This window comes from Carassius carassius, chromosome 44, assembly GCF_963082965.1.
Source record: "Carassius carassius chromosome 44, fCarCar2.1, whole genome shotgun sequence".
In the NCBI taxonomy this organism is placed as follows: domain Eukaryota; kingdom Metazoa; phylum Chordata; class Actinopteri; order Cypriniformes; family Cyprinidae; genus Carassius; species Carassius carassius.
Genome location: NC_081798.1, coordinates 25,587,704 through 25,601,419, shown reverse-complemented (window position 1 = coordinate 25,601,419; position 13,716 = coordinate 25,587,704). Strand labels below are relative to the sequence as shown.

The following is a 13,716-nucleotide window of genomic DNA, read 5'->3' as shown; positions in this document are numbered from 1 at the left end:
TTTTTTAAGATCAAGTCCATCGATCACAAAATGATCTATTCTGTTGTGCAGTGCTCAAAGATATAGGCCAATTCCATCATAAAAATAAAACTTTACAAATTATCATTAAAATTATCTCACCGAGAGAACATTTTCATGGAAATGAATCAGACATATAATGACTATTAGTAAGCAAGAGTTGAATGGGTGCTTCTCAAATGCAAGGCTGCATTCTCAAACTCGGATGAGCTCAGTAGCCTACCGATTCCTTTTCTATCAGTTTATTTTCTTTCAGCCGAGATATGCAGACTTCCGTTTGAGAGGCACTCATAGATAAGCTTTGCTGAACTGAAAACTGCTCTCAACGACGAGAAGAATTCCCCTTGATGGGAACGATTCCAACCTTTGGAATCCACTCTAGATTCCCATTGCCTTGGGATCTATTCTTTTTGGAACTGATTCCCAGCCCTAGATGGTTCCTACAGTATATGGCCCCCGTTCCCTCGCTGTCCCCGGTGGAGGACACAGGCCTATGCCTTCAGTGAACGCCAGTGCCTCCTCCATCCCTCAACCCAGCCATCTCTTCCAGTAAACAGCCTCAGGCCTCCACGGCAGCAGACTCTGCTCCTTCCATGCACTGCACATTTCCCCCAGCAGCGAGGGCTCTCAAATAGCGTGTCCTGCCTTCCTTCTGCATTTTGGCACCAATGTAATGCAGTCCGTAGTTCAGAGGAGAAGTGGGTGGACAAAAAGACAATGCCTTTGTTGCAAATTTAAATATAACATTTCAGAAAACTTGTAACACAAAACATTTGTTTTAATTTACTTGTCATGTTCAAAAACTCTTATTTTGTTTATTTCATGCAGTTGTTTCTGTGTTTTATTTTCCTGTTTAGTTCCTGTTTTTTTCTTATTTGCCTTGTCTTTTTTATTATGTCCTGGTTATTTTCTCTGGTTATTGCATATGTTCTTCACCTGTGTCTTGTTTGGTCTTTAGTTTTCCCTTGTATATGTGTTTGTATCATAAGTTGTTTGGTTATTGTCATTGTTTATGGTGTTCTGCCTATCTTGCGGTCTGTTTCTGTAAATAAAATGTTTCTGATAGAAGTTGATCAAAGGCTTCTATGACCAAACACCAGCTGCCATGAAACCAGATCCCACTGCGGGCCATGAGCTGAAGCCAGATCCTGCTCCATCCTCCATCTCTTTCCCGCCTCCCCCGTGTCCATCCCAGAACTGGCATTGGAGAAATCACTGATTTTGTTTTCTACTGCACCCTTATCCCTTGAACTCCTGCTGCCTGCTTTACCAGGTCCCATCCAGCTTAATGGACTCTCTGGTCCTGACCATTTGCTTGACTGTTCCTCCTTCTGCCTATTCTCCTAGTTCTGTCCTCTCTGCTGGTTTTATCCTATTCTCTGGTTCCTCCACCTCCACTGTTTCTGTTAACTGCTCTGCCTCCATCTCAACCCTCAGAGCCCAGGACTGCACCTAGGCCAGGGGTAGGAAAGTTCGGTCCTATAGAGACTGGTCCTGCAGAGTTCAGCTCCAACCCTGAAAAATAAACCTCGCCTGCTTATAGTCTTAGTAATCCTGAAGACAGTAATTAGTTTGTTCAGGTGTGCTTGATTAAGGTTATAGCTGAACTCTGCAGGACTCTACAGTCCTGACTTGCCTATCCCTGGCCTAGGTCCATTGACTCATCGGTTTAACCATGGTTCCCCGCTCTCTCGGCTCCACTGTGGCCTGTCATCCCTCCAGCTTCACTGAGGTCCCTTATCCTACCAATTTCACCTTGATCCATTTTTCTCCTGGCTTCCTTCATGCTTCCAGACTTGTGGCTATATCTTTTCCCTTTACTCCTTCACTTCTACCAGGCTCCTCCAACCTTTCAGCTCCAGTGTCATCCTCATTCCCATTACTCTACCTCAGCTCTCCTAGTCGTCAGTTCCTCCTTGGCCCTCTGATCCCTCAGCTCCTCTTCGGTCACCGTTCCAGCAGTGTCACCCCGGTTCTCCAGCCCTCCAGCTCTACCTTGGTCTCCAGGTGCCATGACTGAACCTCAGCCTTGGACTGCTCCACCATGGGGCTACATCCAATCAAGGGTCTACGCCAGCGGTTCTCAATCCCAGTCCTGGGGCTCCACTGCTCTGCACATTTTGTATGTCTCTCTTATCAGACGCCCTTGGTTCAGTTCATGGATCTCCCTCCTAATGACATGATGATCTGAATCAGGTGCATTAAATAAGGAAGACAGGCAAACATTTAAAGTTTGTGCCAAACAGGGTTAATCGCCCTCTGAGCAGTGGATAAAAACAATCATGGCAGTTCCAAACAAAAGTGCTCAAAACTGGCCACTTCTAAGGGCCATTGAAGGGTACAACTGATGGACACTTCTGGCCCTACAATCATTTACACAGATTGTTTCCATGATGATGGTTCCTCCTCATTGGCATGGGATGCAGATACAGAAGGGCTCTTCAAGAAACAGTTGTTTGGTAACCTACACCTTACAGCCCTTTGAATAGCAAACAGATGACCCCTTCTGAATAGAACACTGGGAAAGACATACATACTCCTCCATGGTCTCCCTGTACACCAGCTTATCATACGGCGCTTCTCCACTGCGTGGTACGACTCTACTTGGCTCGGAACGGCTCAGTACGGTTTGTGTTTAGTATTGCTTTAGAGTGGGAGGGATTACTCACATGTCCCTATAGTTGCACTGCCTCTACTTCCATGACTCCTAAAAAAACGTTTTCATTACGCGTTGCCCTATCAAGCATTCCGCTCCTCTGCTATCAACGAGAGGAATGTCTTTACTTCCGCACCAGAAAACAAAACTTTTTGGTTGTTTAAAAATGTGCGCTCAGTCAAAACAGTGGCATTCGATCTTTCACTGGCAGTGCTGATTTAAATCTAGTGGTTCTTTTGTGTTTGTGTTGCAAGTTCAGTGACACAGGTAGTGATAATTCTCTGCGGCCAGTTCGTGATCAGCAGAGTTTACACGTCACGTTTTGTTAACGATGTTTGGTAATGTTCATGGTACCGTGCCTTACCATAAAGTTGCCTTGTTGACTCCTTGGTAGTACTCCTTCCAAGAGGTCCATCACCTCCCTCCTCTTTCTTGTTGTTTCTGTTTGCGGTGCAAGGAGGCACAGAGTGAGGCGAGAAAGCTACAGTGCCATTCAAAGACTTTTGTTTTGTTTATTTCATCCAGTTGTTTCCTTAGTCACCTTGGACTTTGATTAAGTGCTATTTTTGTTTTAGGGTTGCTGTTTTTCGTTTTTTTTCTTGGTTGTTAGTTTTCTCATCTGTGTTTGAATCAGTGTTATTTGTGTTTGTAAATAAAATTCTGCTGTAGGTTGATCAAAGCCTCTTCTCTCTCCTGCCCACTACAACGTTAAAGTACAGTAATTAGTCAGCTAGGGAAGTATGGTGACACCTGGGCTGCTTTCCAATCCGTTTATTTATGCCCGTAACTTGCAAACTTCCCTCCGTCTTGTTCACTCAATGTACGTCATTGATAATGTTGCATGAGTGCCCACTTCTGGCTGAACCCTTGTAGTGGGCTGAACTGGAGCATCCTAAGCCCTTGATCACTTAGAATCCACTATGGAGTTGGTTTATTGTTTACATTTTTCCCCTTACAAATTTGTTTGGTGCAGCATTCTCCTTGTATATAAGGTATGCTTAGGCTGTTATAAATGTTTAAAAAAATAATTTATATATAATAGAGTTGTTTGGAGTTTGAATAAATTAAATGTGATCTGCTATGACTTCACAATCGTGTTGCATTGTGGTCTATGTAGTGGCCTGAAGTGTGCATATAAAGCAGACTCGCTCACTCTTTAAAGGGGTCATATGAAGCGATTTAAATTGTTCCTTTCTCTTTGGAGTGTTACAAGCTCTTGGTGATTGAAGAAGATCTGTAAAGTTGCAAAGCCCAAAGTCCCAAATCCAAAGAGATATTCTTTATCAAAGTCAAGACTCTGCCGCGCCCCCAAAAACGGCTTGTTTATAAACACGCCCCCACATCTCTACATCACTATGTGGAAATATATGCGTAATGTGGCCCAAATGTTCACCAAAGAAAGAAGGTGTGGTTTCAGTAACCGCAGTTAGTATTGAAGCAGTCATGTCAGGGAGGTGTGTGTGTATCTAGGAGAAAGAACAAGTACTTTATTTGGCCTTCTGAAGATGCAGTGGAGTCAGCTGTCTTGTGTACTGCAAACACGTACGAGCTTCATCACTGTGTCTGTCACGAGACTCTGTTCCTCTTTCAGCTTGCCTTGAACTGATGGTAAAACTATGGAAATTATTATCTGTCTTTACATTTATTTTGAAAGATGAAGCTCGTGATTATGGAAAGGGGTGTTACATTTCTGACGAGTGCTTGCGGTGATCGGCCAATCACAATGCACTGGGGTCAGTTGGCCAATCAGAGCAGACTGTGCTTGTCAGAAGGAGGGACTTTGTAGAAAACTATGCGTTTGAGAGAGGCATAGAGGACCTACAATAATGCACAGTACTTGAAAAATAATGTGTTTTCTGAACATTAAAGCATGTCAACATATTCTGTTACACCAAATACACAAAATAATGATCTTTAAAAAAAATCATCATATGACCCCTTTAAAAATCAAGGGTTTGTCCACATAAACTTCCCTTGTCCGCTTCAGGGATTCCCCCAAGGGGAAGTGATTAGGGAAGTTGTCTAAAAGTGGACTGGAACGCAGCCCTGTTAGTTAAAACATTTACCCTATTAACCTGTGACTTCTTGCCTTGCCCTTTTGCAGCCTGACTGGTTTAAGATGATTGAGGCTTCATTTTTGTAGTATGAAGTAACTTGCTTAAGAGCTTAAAAATCCCACACATTTTATCTTTGAATAAAAGGAAATGTTTAAAGTGACAAGTGACTCAAGGTGACTTTACCAGGTTTGCTCACATTGTGCTTATAAACACAGCTGACCATTCCTAAGATCACTAACACAATGAGCGGCTTATTGCTTAAACTCATGGCAGCAGCTATGCGATAAAACCAGAGATTTATTCAGTTATAAAAGTTCATCTGCTAATGCCAGTTTAATAACTGCAGCTGTTGAGTAGCTTATTTCTTCATCAATGCAGGCCTGTGTTTTCAGTCTGACCTAGCTGTGTTTTCTGATGCTTTATCATGACAACTCTGGCCTCTAAAGAGCAGCTCCATGAAGAATCACTCGACTGATTATCATGTGCTTGACATTTGACTTCATAATCATCTCAAACGAGCCGTAGACGTGTCTGACTGCACTTGGATTTTCTGCAGTTGTGATGGATAATGACATTAGTTTCGCGGTGACGATGGATTACTTTCATGTTACAGAAAACACACACAAAACCTCTTTGTAAATACAGTGCGTGTGTGTTAGTGTGACTGCAGGTCCCTAGCTTTCTGCTGGAGTGGTTTGGAGAGAAGCCTACGTGACCTGAGGAGTGTGATGCTGAGTCACATGACCACATTCCAGACAGGCCTGGACCCCTGACAAACACGCCTTAATAAGCGCTCATATGAACTCTGTGCGAAGGGATGTGGGAGTTTCCTCCATGAAAGCCACATTGTTCCCGGCCTCAGGTGTGTGTGTGTGTGTGTGTGCCAGCGGTGGATCAGAGGACACACTGACTTTGATGTAAACGAGCCTGAGCTCTGAGTGCTGGAGATCTGCACATCACGTGTGTTTGACACCTGTAGATGAAGGAGGAAGTGAAGCGCCAAGTGTTTCCTGTCATGCTGCTCATTGAGGGCTGCTGAGGGAGGCAGAGAGATTCATTCGGTGTGTGTTGAGAGCAGTCGTCAGCATGAGACGATGCTTTAATGAGTGTTTGGCAGAGAACCTGTCCAAAACATGTGCACAACACACTTCACGTGGAGCAAAGAGAAGGTGGAAAAACTCCCCTGAGTTGTAGTGCTATGTCATTCTAGCCTTTTTATTAACATTGTTGATTGCATCCAAGAGTCAGCTAAATGACTGAATGTAAAAGTTTAAGGGTGTGTTAAGGTGTAAGGGATGGGTCAACAGTTTAACTATAATTACAGATGTAATTGCATGCAGGTATTTTAATGTAAAAATGTGTTGTACACATTGCATTGTACCTGCATGGCAATGATTAATTTAAATGAAAATAAATAGTTGGGAAGGCATCCTAATATACAGTGTGGCCAAATAAAAAATGGTAATACATTTTACTGTAATTTAACTGGTTTCTTATTTAAATTATACTAGTGTACCATACGTCTCTTTGGGGTTGGTGAGATCTTTTTATGTTTTCAAAAGAAGTCTCTTCTGCTCACCAAAGCAGCATTTATTTGATGAGAAAGTCAGGAATGCATTTAATATTGTGAAATATTATTTCAATTCAAAACAGCTGTTTTCTGTTTTAATATCGGTTACAGTGTAATTTATTTCTGTGATGCACTGCTGTATTTTCAGCATCATGACTTCAGAAATCATTCTATAATATGATGATTTACTGCTCAAGAAACATTTCTGATTATTATCAATGTTGAAAACATATTTTTGCAGAAACTGTGATACGTTTTATTTGAAATATAAATCTTCTGTTACATAAATGTCTTTACTGTCACTTCTGATCAGTTTAATGTCCTTACTGAAGAACACTATTTATTATTTATATTAATCTGAAGTTTTGAATGGCAGTGTGTGCTAGCCTTATTTGTTGAGCAAAGAAACTAGAATGATTGTCTCGGACAGGTTTGAATGAGACACTGAGTTCTGTCAGAAGCGTCTGCTCTCGTCATCTGTCTGTCAGGACACACACACACACACACACACACACACACACACACACACACCTGCATCTGACAGACACACAATCAATCACATGATGCATCTTCAGTGGAGATGGGGATTCAAACAAGCATCTTTCTTACAATTACAAGAGTACTTTGCATATTCTATTTCATAAACTAAATTACTTATTAAAAATATTTGGTAGCAACATGTTCATGCAGTATTTGAGCTTGTTAAACTCCAGACAGTATTTGAGGAAACGAGGAAGTTATTTTGCCCAGCCCTAGACTCCAATCAGAGTAATTTTGTTTAATAGCTTCCCACACTCATTTTCTAAGAAAACTGTACGATGTGACACACTTCCCAGATTAGGAAGTGACTGGTGAAAATAATTAACGGAGACATCAGTTCCTCTTTCTGGAAACATCATCTTGGACAGCACAGGGTCCCAGATGCTGACCTGTTTAACACACGAGCTGCTTGTTACCTGACCACTGCAGATCCAGGTCAGTGTCCCGGTTACACACAGCGGTAATCGCTCTCCTCTGAGAAACAGGTCACCATCATCACAATCCCCAGCACAGACAACACACAATAAACAGAGCCGGTGTGTGTGTGTGACATCAGTTTATTAATGATTGACTGATCGAACACGACTGGCCTACATCACTCAAACATCTTAAATATAAAACACTTCAGATTGCAGACAGTAGACAGATGCAGAGGTGTGGGCGTGTGTTGTGTGGATGGGTGGTGTCAGCCGCAGGCCGATATGGGCTGGCTCAGGCCGCTGAAGAAGGACTTCTCTCTCTCGCTCATCAGCTGGAAGTGCAGCGGCTGGCGGCAGAAGTTACACTCGGTGGAGGAGTGCGGCTTCAGCTCCAGCCCGGCCTCGGTCCACGCCTCCGTCAGCTTCTCTGCGCACACACACACACACAGCTCAACACACACACTACACACTGCTGGTGCAGAGACGCAAACTTCTGTAGAGATGGCCGAAGCGGTGTGATGTTACTCACCGGTGAAGTAGCTCATCATCTGCGGCGTGTGGTGAGGCGTGGGAGCGATGCGCAGAAGCTCCTCTCCTCGAGCCACCGTGGGGTAGTTAATGGCCTGCACGTAGATGTTGTAGCGACTCATCATGATGTCACACACCTGCGTGTTCTTCTCTGCGTCCGCCACCTGAGCACACACACACACACACAAGCGTCAGATGACCAGTGCTCTACTCAGAGTTTAGTTTACAGAGCAAGCGAGTGTTACAGGCCTGTTTTGCTTTTGTTAATCGTATACCAAGTAAAAAGAAAACGGATATAATACAAAACGATTAGAAAAACTAGTTTTAAAAAAAATAAAGAATAGAGTTAGAGGGAAGAGATGTGTTTTAGCTGATTGTTGAAGAGGTTAAGAGCTGAGGTCAGTCCACCAGCAGGAAACGGTTCATGTACAAGTGTGTGAAAGTGGCTTTGTGCTCTTACAACACAGTGAGGGTTTGGCTTGTGCATGTAATTATGCATCATGTATTGTTATTATAATAGTACGTGCATGTAACGTGTGGAACAAGGACACCTTAATATAAGCATTACTGCGTTTTTAATGCACGGTTCAAAGTGTGTGAGTGAATCTGTGGTTGAGAGCGCACCCTGACGGGGATGATGTGGCTGGGGCAGTGCACCACCGGGAGACCCGTGTCCAGCAGCTTCTGCCGCAGCAGCTTCACGTTACGCTGGTGTTTTCGGCGGAGCGCACGGCCCTCCTCACTCTTCAGGATCTGGACGGACTGGCGCGCGCCGGACAGCAGCATGGGCGGCAGAGACGTGGTGAAGATGAAGCCTGCGGCGTACGAGCGCACCGTGTCCACCAGAGCGTGAGTGCTGGCGATGTAGCCCCCCACACAGCCGAACGCTTTCCCTGCACACACACACACACACACCAGAGGAGATGGGTCAGACGCAGATACACACTGTGAACCGATTCTGTACAAACCTGGTTAAATAAAAACCCGGATTAAAACAAAAGAAAAGAAGAGTGATCATGATTTTTATCAGTGGCGTGAGAGGAGGAACAGGTTTGGCTGGTTTGGTGTGAGCTCAGAGAGACACACACACAAACACACACACACACACACACACACGAGGTCTCTGAGACTCACCCAGAGTGCCGGAGATGATGTCCATCTTGTGCATGACCCCGTCCCGGTCTCCGATGCCGCCTCCTCGGGGGCCGTACAGCCCCACCGCGTGCACCTCGTCCACGAACGTGATGGCGCCGAACTCGTGAGCCACGTCACACATCTCCTCCAGCGGACACACAGCACCTGACGACACACACACAGTCTGCGTGAGCACACACTCGCTGACCTCACCTCAGAGCGAGCGCAGAGAGAGTCTGTGACTGACCGTCCATCGAGTGCACCGTCTCAAACGCCACGATCTTGGGAGCCGAGGGGTCAGACTTCTCCAGCAGCTGGCGCAGGTGCTTGGCGTCGTTGTGACGGAAGATAAACTTCTTGGCGCCGCTGTTCCTGATGCCCTGGATCATGGAGGCGTGATTGCCCGCATCTGAATAGATCTGGCAACCTGAGGAGAAACCAGAGAAGCGCTGCTCTCAGAAACCTGACCGGCCTGATCTCACAAACACAGAAGCAGCACAGGCGGAGATAAAGCCTCTTTTCAGATTTACACTGTAAAGAATCACAATCATCTCATTGTGAGGTTTCTGACATATTCTTATGTGCTTTTATTTATTTCTCTGCATTACAGCAATGAACCCTATGAAATCAGTTTTTATTTATTTCCCAAATTCCAATTTTTCAGTTTTAATTTTTTTGGATTCCTTTTTAGTGTATTAATTAAAAACCTGACATTGATTTATTAAAAGTTTAACAAAAATGACACATTCAGGGCCCTATGAAGGGTTGAATTTTTCCCTCACCTAATGTTTTATTGTTACCAAATGCTTTGAATTATTTGTCTGATTATTGAATGCATACATGCAAAAATCCTGCGTTACACAGTAAAGTTAGTTTGTTGTACGACTGGATTCCCATGGCCTTGATTTAGGCCAACTGTGCTTAGTTTTGTGCATGTCAGACATGAGATGGGATAATCACCAGGCATCATCTTAGCCAGCGTGAAGAGCGTGGAGTCATTGGCCACGAAACACGAGGTGAAGAGCAGGGCCGCGTCCTTCCCGTGCAGATCGGCCAGCTCGTGCTCCAGGTCCACGTGAAACTTACTCGTCCCGGATATATTCCGAGTTCCTCCGGCTCCTGAACCGTGCTTCTCTAACGTGTCCCTGTCAAAACACATTCATTTCAGCCAAGGATTCAAAAAGTCTGTGTTAGGTCTATTTCATGAGGCATCTGCCGAAGACCTCCCAAACTCACATGATGGTCTGCAGCACCCGCGGGTGACGGCTCATGCCCAGGTAGTCGTTGCTGCACCACACAGAGACGTCTCTCTTGAAGGACAGGGACTCGGTGTAATCGTCCGCCATCGGGAACGCCGTCGCCCTGCGGTTCACCGTTTTAAACACGCGGTACGTGTGGTCCTCCTTCTTCTCCTCGATCTTCTTCTCGAAGAACTCGTCATAGCGAAAGTTGGACACGGCTGAAAGAGAAGAGTCAATGTGGAACTGCGTTTCAAAACAGGAAGTGGTTTGTCACTGCAGGAGTTTCTTTACTGTAACCGAACACACATACTTTTGGGCATGTTCTCCTGCAGCAGATGAGAGACGCGAGCAGGGCGCTGCTTCATCAGCTTCTTCATCAGGGTTCCTCCGACCTTTGTGTCCTTCACCAGAGGATTCATCTCAGATGGAGAGACGCCTGGAAAACAGAGACGGACAGTCCACTGAGTGGATTAGAGATCGAGACGTTTGTAAAGCAAAGAAAAAAATAAAAAAAGTTGTAGTTGTTAAACTGAACGACGATCACTGAAGGAGGTCAAATCAAACACATGTGGGCTGAGAGATTGCTTTCACGGTTCATCCATATCCTGCTGTGTTTAAACCCTTTTTTAAATACAAATAGTAATTTTTTTTTCTTAAGCGTTTTATCTATTAGTTTTGTGTTTGTAATTAGAAATCCCTTGTATTTTTAGTAATAATAAAAAATATACATAGTAATTAGTTATAATCATTTTTAAAGTACTCAATTTTTTTGTATTCTGTTTTTAATTAGTATTTTTTTATATTTTTAGAAATAATAATAATAATAAATTTTTTTCTCTAGTAATACATTTTCAAAAAAAAAATTGAGATTTTTTTTTTTTTTTTTTATAATTGCAAATAGCTATTTTTCCCCAAATGGTGCAGGCATATCATCTTTCAGGTCAAAAGGCCTCTGACCGTACGGTTTTGTAAACGTACCTCCTAACATCCAGTAAAGCACAGCGGAGCCAAACACTGAAACACTTCCTCACAAACCTTTGCTCAGGGTGCGAACTTCAGAGACGTCCTCCTGAAGCGCCATGCTGGCCTGCCGCACCACGCCGCTGCTCCCCATCTCGGCCGCCAGGAACGGGCACCTGGAGGCGGACGCTTGCCCCGCGGGCAGCACCGGGTGACCTCCAGACACATCTTTAGCTTCTAAAGAGCAGAAGAACATTCTTCAGCCAGACACACAAACACACTGAAGTCAAGCTCAAGGCAGCGGAGCCGGAGACTGACCCTCGCCGGCCGGAGGAGTGCTCTCACTCTTCTGGAAGCTGGAGGACGAGGAGCAGAGCGAGCGCACCACTGGCCTCGACGCAAGGTCCATCATCACGGGACACTTCACAGCGTACGCCACCAAGGACTTCCTGGCCTGCTGCAGGAAGCTCTGAGGGACACGGGACAGGAACGGGCAGCGGATGATGGCGTCCATCACTGATCGTCCAGAGAGTCTGGAGAGAAACACAGCGGAGCGTCATTCAAACAGACACAAGTATTGGCACCCCCTCCTAAAGAACAGGTTTGACTGCTTCAGTCATTTCCATGAGTACAGATCTTAATGTTGAAGCATATAGTGATATTCTAGGCAACAGTTTGGACAGGAGTCAGGACCAGGATTTAGAAAATAACTAGTAGTAATAAGGAATTAAATAATTTTGGAAATAATGGAAAGAGTAATTTGTACAGTAATCTAATTACCCTGTTGAAGATGTAATTAGTAACTAGTAATTCATTACTTTTTTTAGAGTAACCTACCCAACACTGAACAGGCCTCTTTTTCTTTTTTTGGTAAATAAACTTCTATAGAATATTCTTTAAATTTACCTTAAGCCAAAAATCTTATGACCAGTGATTTTTGTTGTTTTGTATATATGGATACAGTAGTTTTAGACACTTCCAGGACTGGAGGTGGAAACAGCGTTTTAAACACATGAAGTATGTTTCCATCGTTGGTGCCAGAGTGTTTTGGAAGAGCCTCTTTTCTCTTTCAGGGACGGCTCTGTCTGTCTGGAGCGCTCCGCTTCTGTGACCCTCACACACCTGGCCCAGAGCCGGGACTCAGGGACAATGATTCAGGGATAAACCAGACACATGACTCAGTCTTACAGGAATCAGAGCACCCTACAATGAGCTCAGTATGCTCTCCAAACACCATTAACCCTTTCACACAGCAGTGCATGACGAGTGAAGGGTGCTCACAGGTGAACCTTCAGTTTCAGGTGGGAGTGACGTCATGACTTCTGTCTCACCTTTATATTGACCGCTTCACGACAAAAGAGCTCGGACTCGAACCACTCTTACCAGAATCAACCATGGTTTTACTGTAGTAAACCTAGTTATATGTCTTCTGGCGTATTGAGTACCATTTGTAAAACCAGTTTTACTACAAAATACCATCGGTTTTGTTACACTAGCCATAGTCTAACTATGACATTTGTAGTAAAACTCTGGTTTTACAAATTGTAATTAATTTGTAATGATTCCAGTCCATTCTCTTGCGAAATTTAACGCTGGTTTTACTACTACTACTACTACTACTAATATATATATATATAATTTCTTGTAGTTAAACCACTGTTAATTTTCGCAAGGGAATGGAATCTACTCATTAAATGGACATTTTCTAGCTCGCCAGTGATCTTTCGCTTCAGTTGTTAGATATATCGTGTAAGAAGATCTAGATTTAAAGATAATCTACCCCTGAGGTGAAGACTCTTGACGTTACAGTAATCGCACGACTATATTGCGTGGAAACGCGACGCGAGCGCGAGACGCGTCCCTCACCGAACGCTCCGTGCCGATTCTTCGAGAACAAGTTAACGTTACTCACCTCACGTGTGTCTGAGGTGCTTGTTTTCTCACGGTGTCTGTAAGCGGTATTCGCGGTCTGTGGCCTGTATCTGTAGCTGTCGCGAGCTAGTGTATCGTTATCCTGCACTGAGGACGAACGAGAGGACACACGGACGCGCCGGGATTATATCAAAACCCAGCGCCACCAAATATCGCGAGACTTGCGTCACTGTGCGTCAGCACTCAGCAGCGCAGACACGCCCATTTCCTTCCTGGAACTCTTCATCTTTCTAAAAACATTCTGATTGTTTGTGATAGTGAACTCATTATTTCTTATAATCTCTTAAGATCTGTTTTTGTTATTAAGGAAACTGTCCACTGAGGAAGTCAAACAATCCCAGATACTTAAGGAAGTCTGGCGTTGCACTCTTTTACAGGAATAGTTAGCATAAAAACAATGACATCAATCATTAATAAAACTCTTATGACTCGTTCCAGAAGTTTACATATTAGACAGAACAACATCTACGGTTATTATTCACTTTATTCTATAAAGTTGTACATGCGGTCCACTATACACATCGTGTTCAAGTGTGATATTAATGTTTATATCGGGTAATTCTCCACATGTAGCAGTTTGGATTGTTTACATGCAGTGCATGTGAGATTTGGATATATAGTTGGTTATGTGTTATAAAGTAAGTATATAAAAGAAGCAACA

General features: G+C 43.9%; 1 protein-coding gene across 1 annotated transcript; it reads right to left on the bottom strand.

Moving 5' to 3' along the window:
* Positions 1–7,480: 7,480 nt before the first annotated feature.
* Positions 7,481–13,195, bottom strand: alas1 (aminolevulinate, delta-, synthase 1). The gene is made up of 11 exons (XM_059537243.1): positions 13,036–13,195; positions 11,442–11,656; positions 11,199–11,360; positions 10,474–10,599; positions 10,159–10,381; positions 9,883–10,067; positions 9,170–9,349; positions 8,923–9,087; positions 8,413–8,681; positions 7,790–7,952; positions 7,481–7,687 (listed from the first exon to the last, which is right to left on the bottom strand). The coding sequence occupies exons 2-11, from the start codon at positions 11,635–11,637 to the stop codon at positions 7,527–7,529; spliced, it is 1,830 nt and encodes a 609-aa protein (XP_059393226.1). The 5' UTR covers positions 11,638–11,656; positions 13,036–13,195; the 3' UTR covers positions 7,481–7,526.
* Between the last annotated feature and the right edge of the window lie 521 nt (positions 13,196–13,716).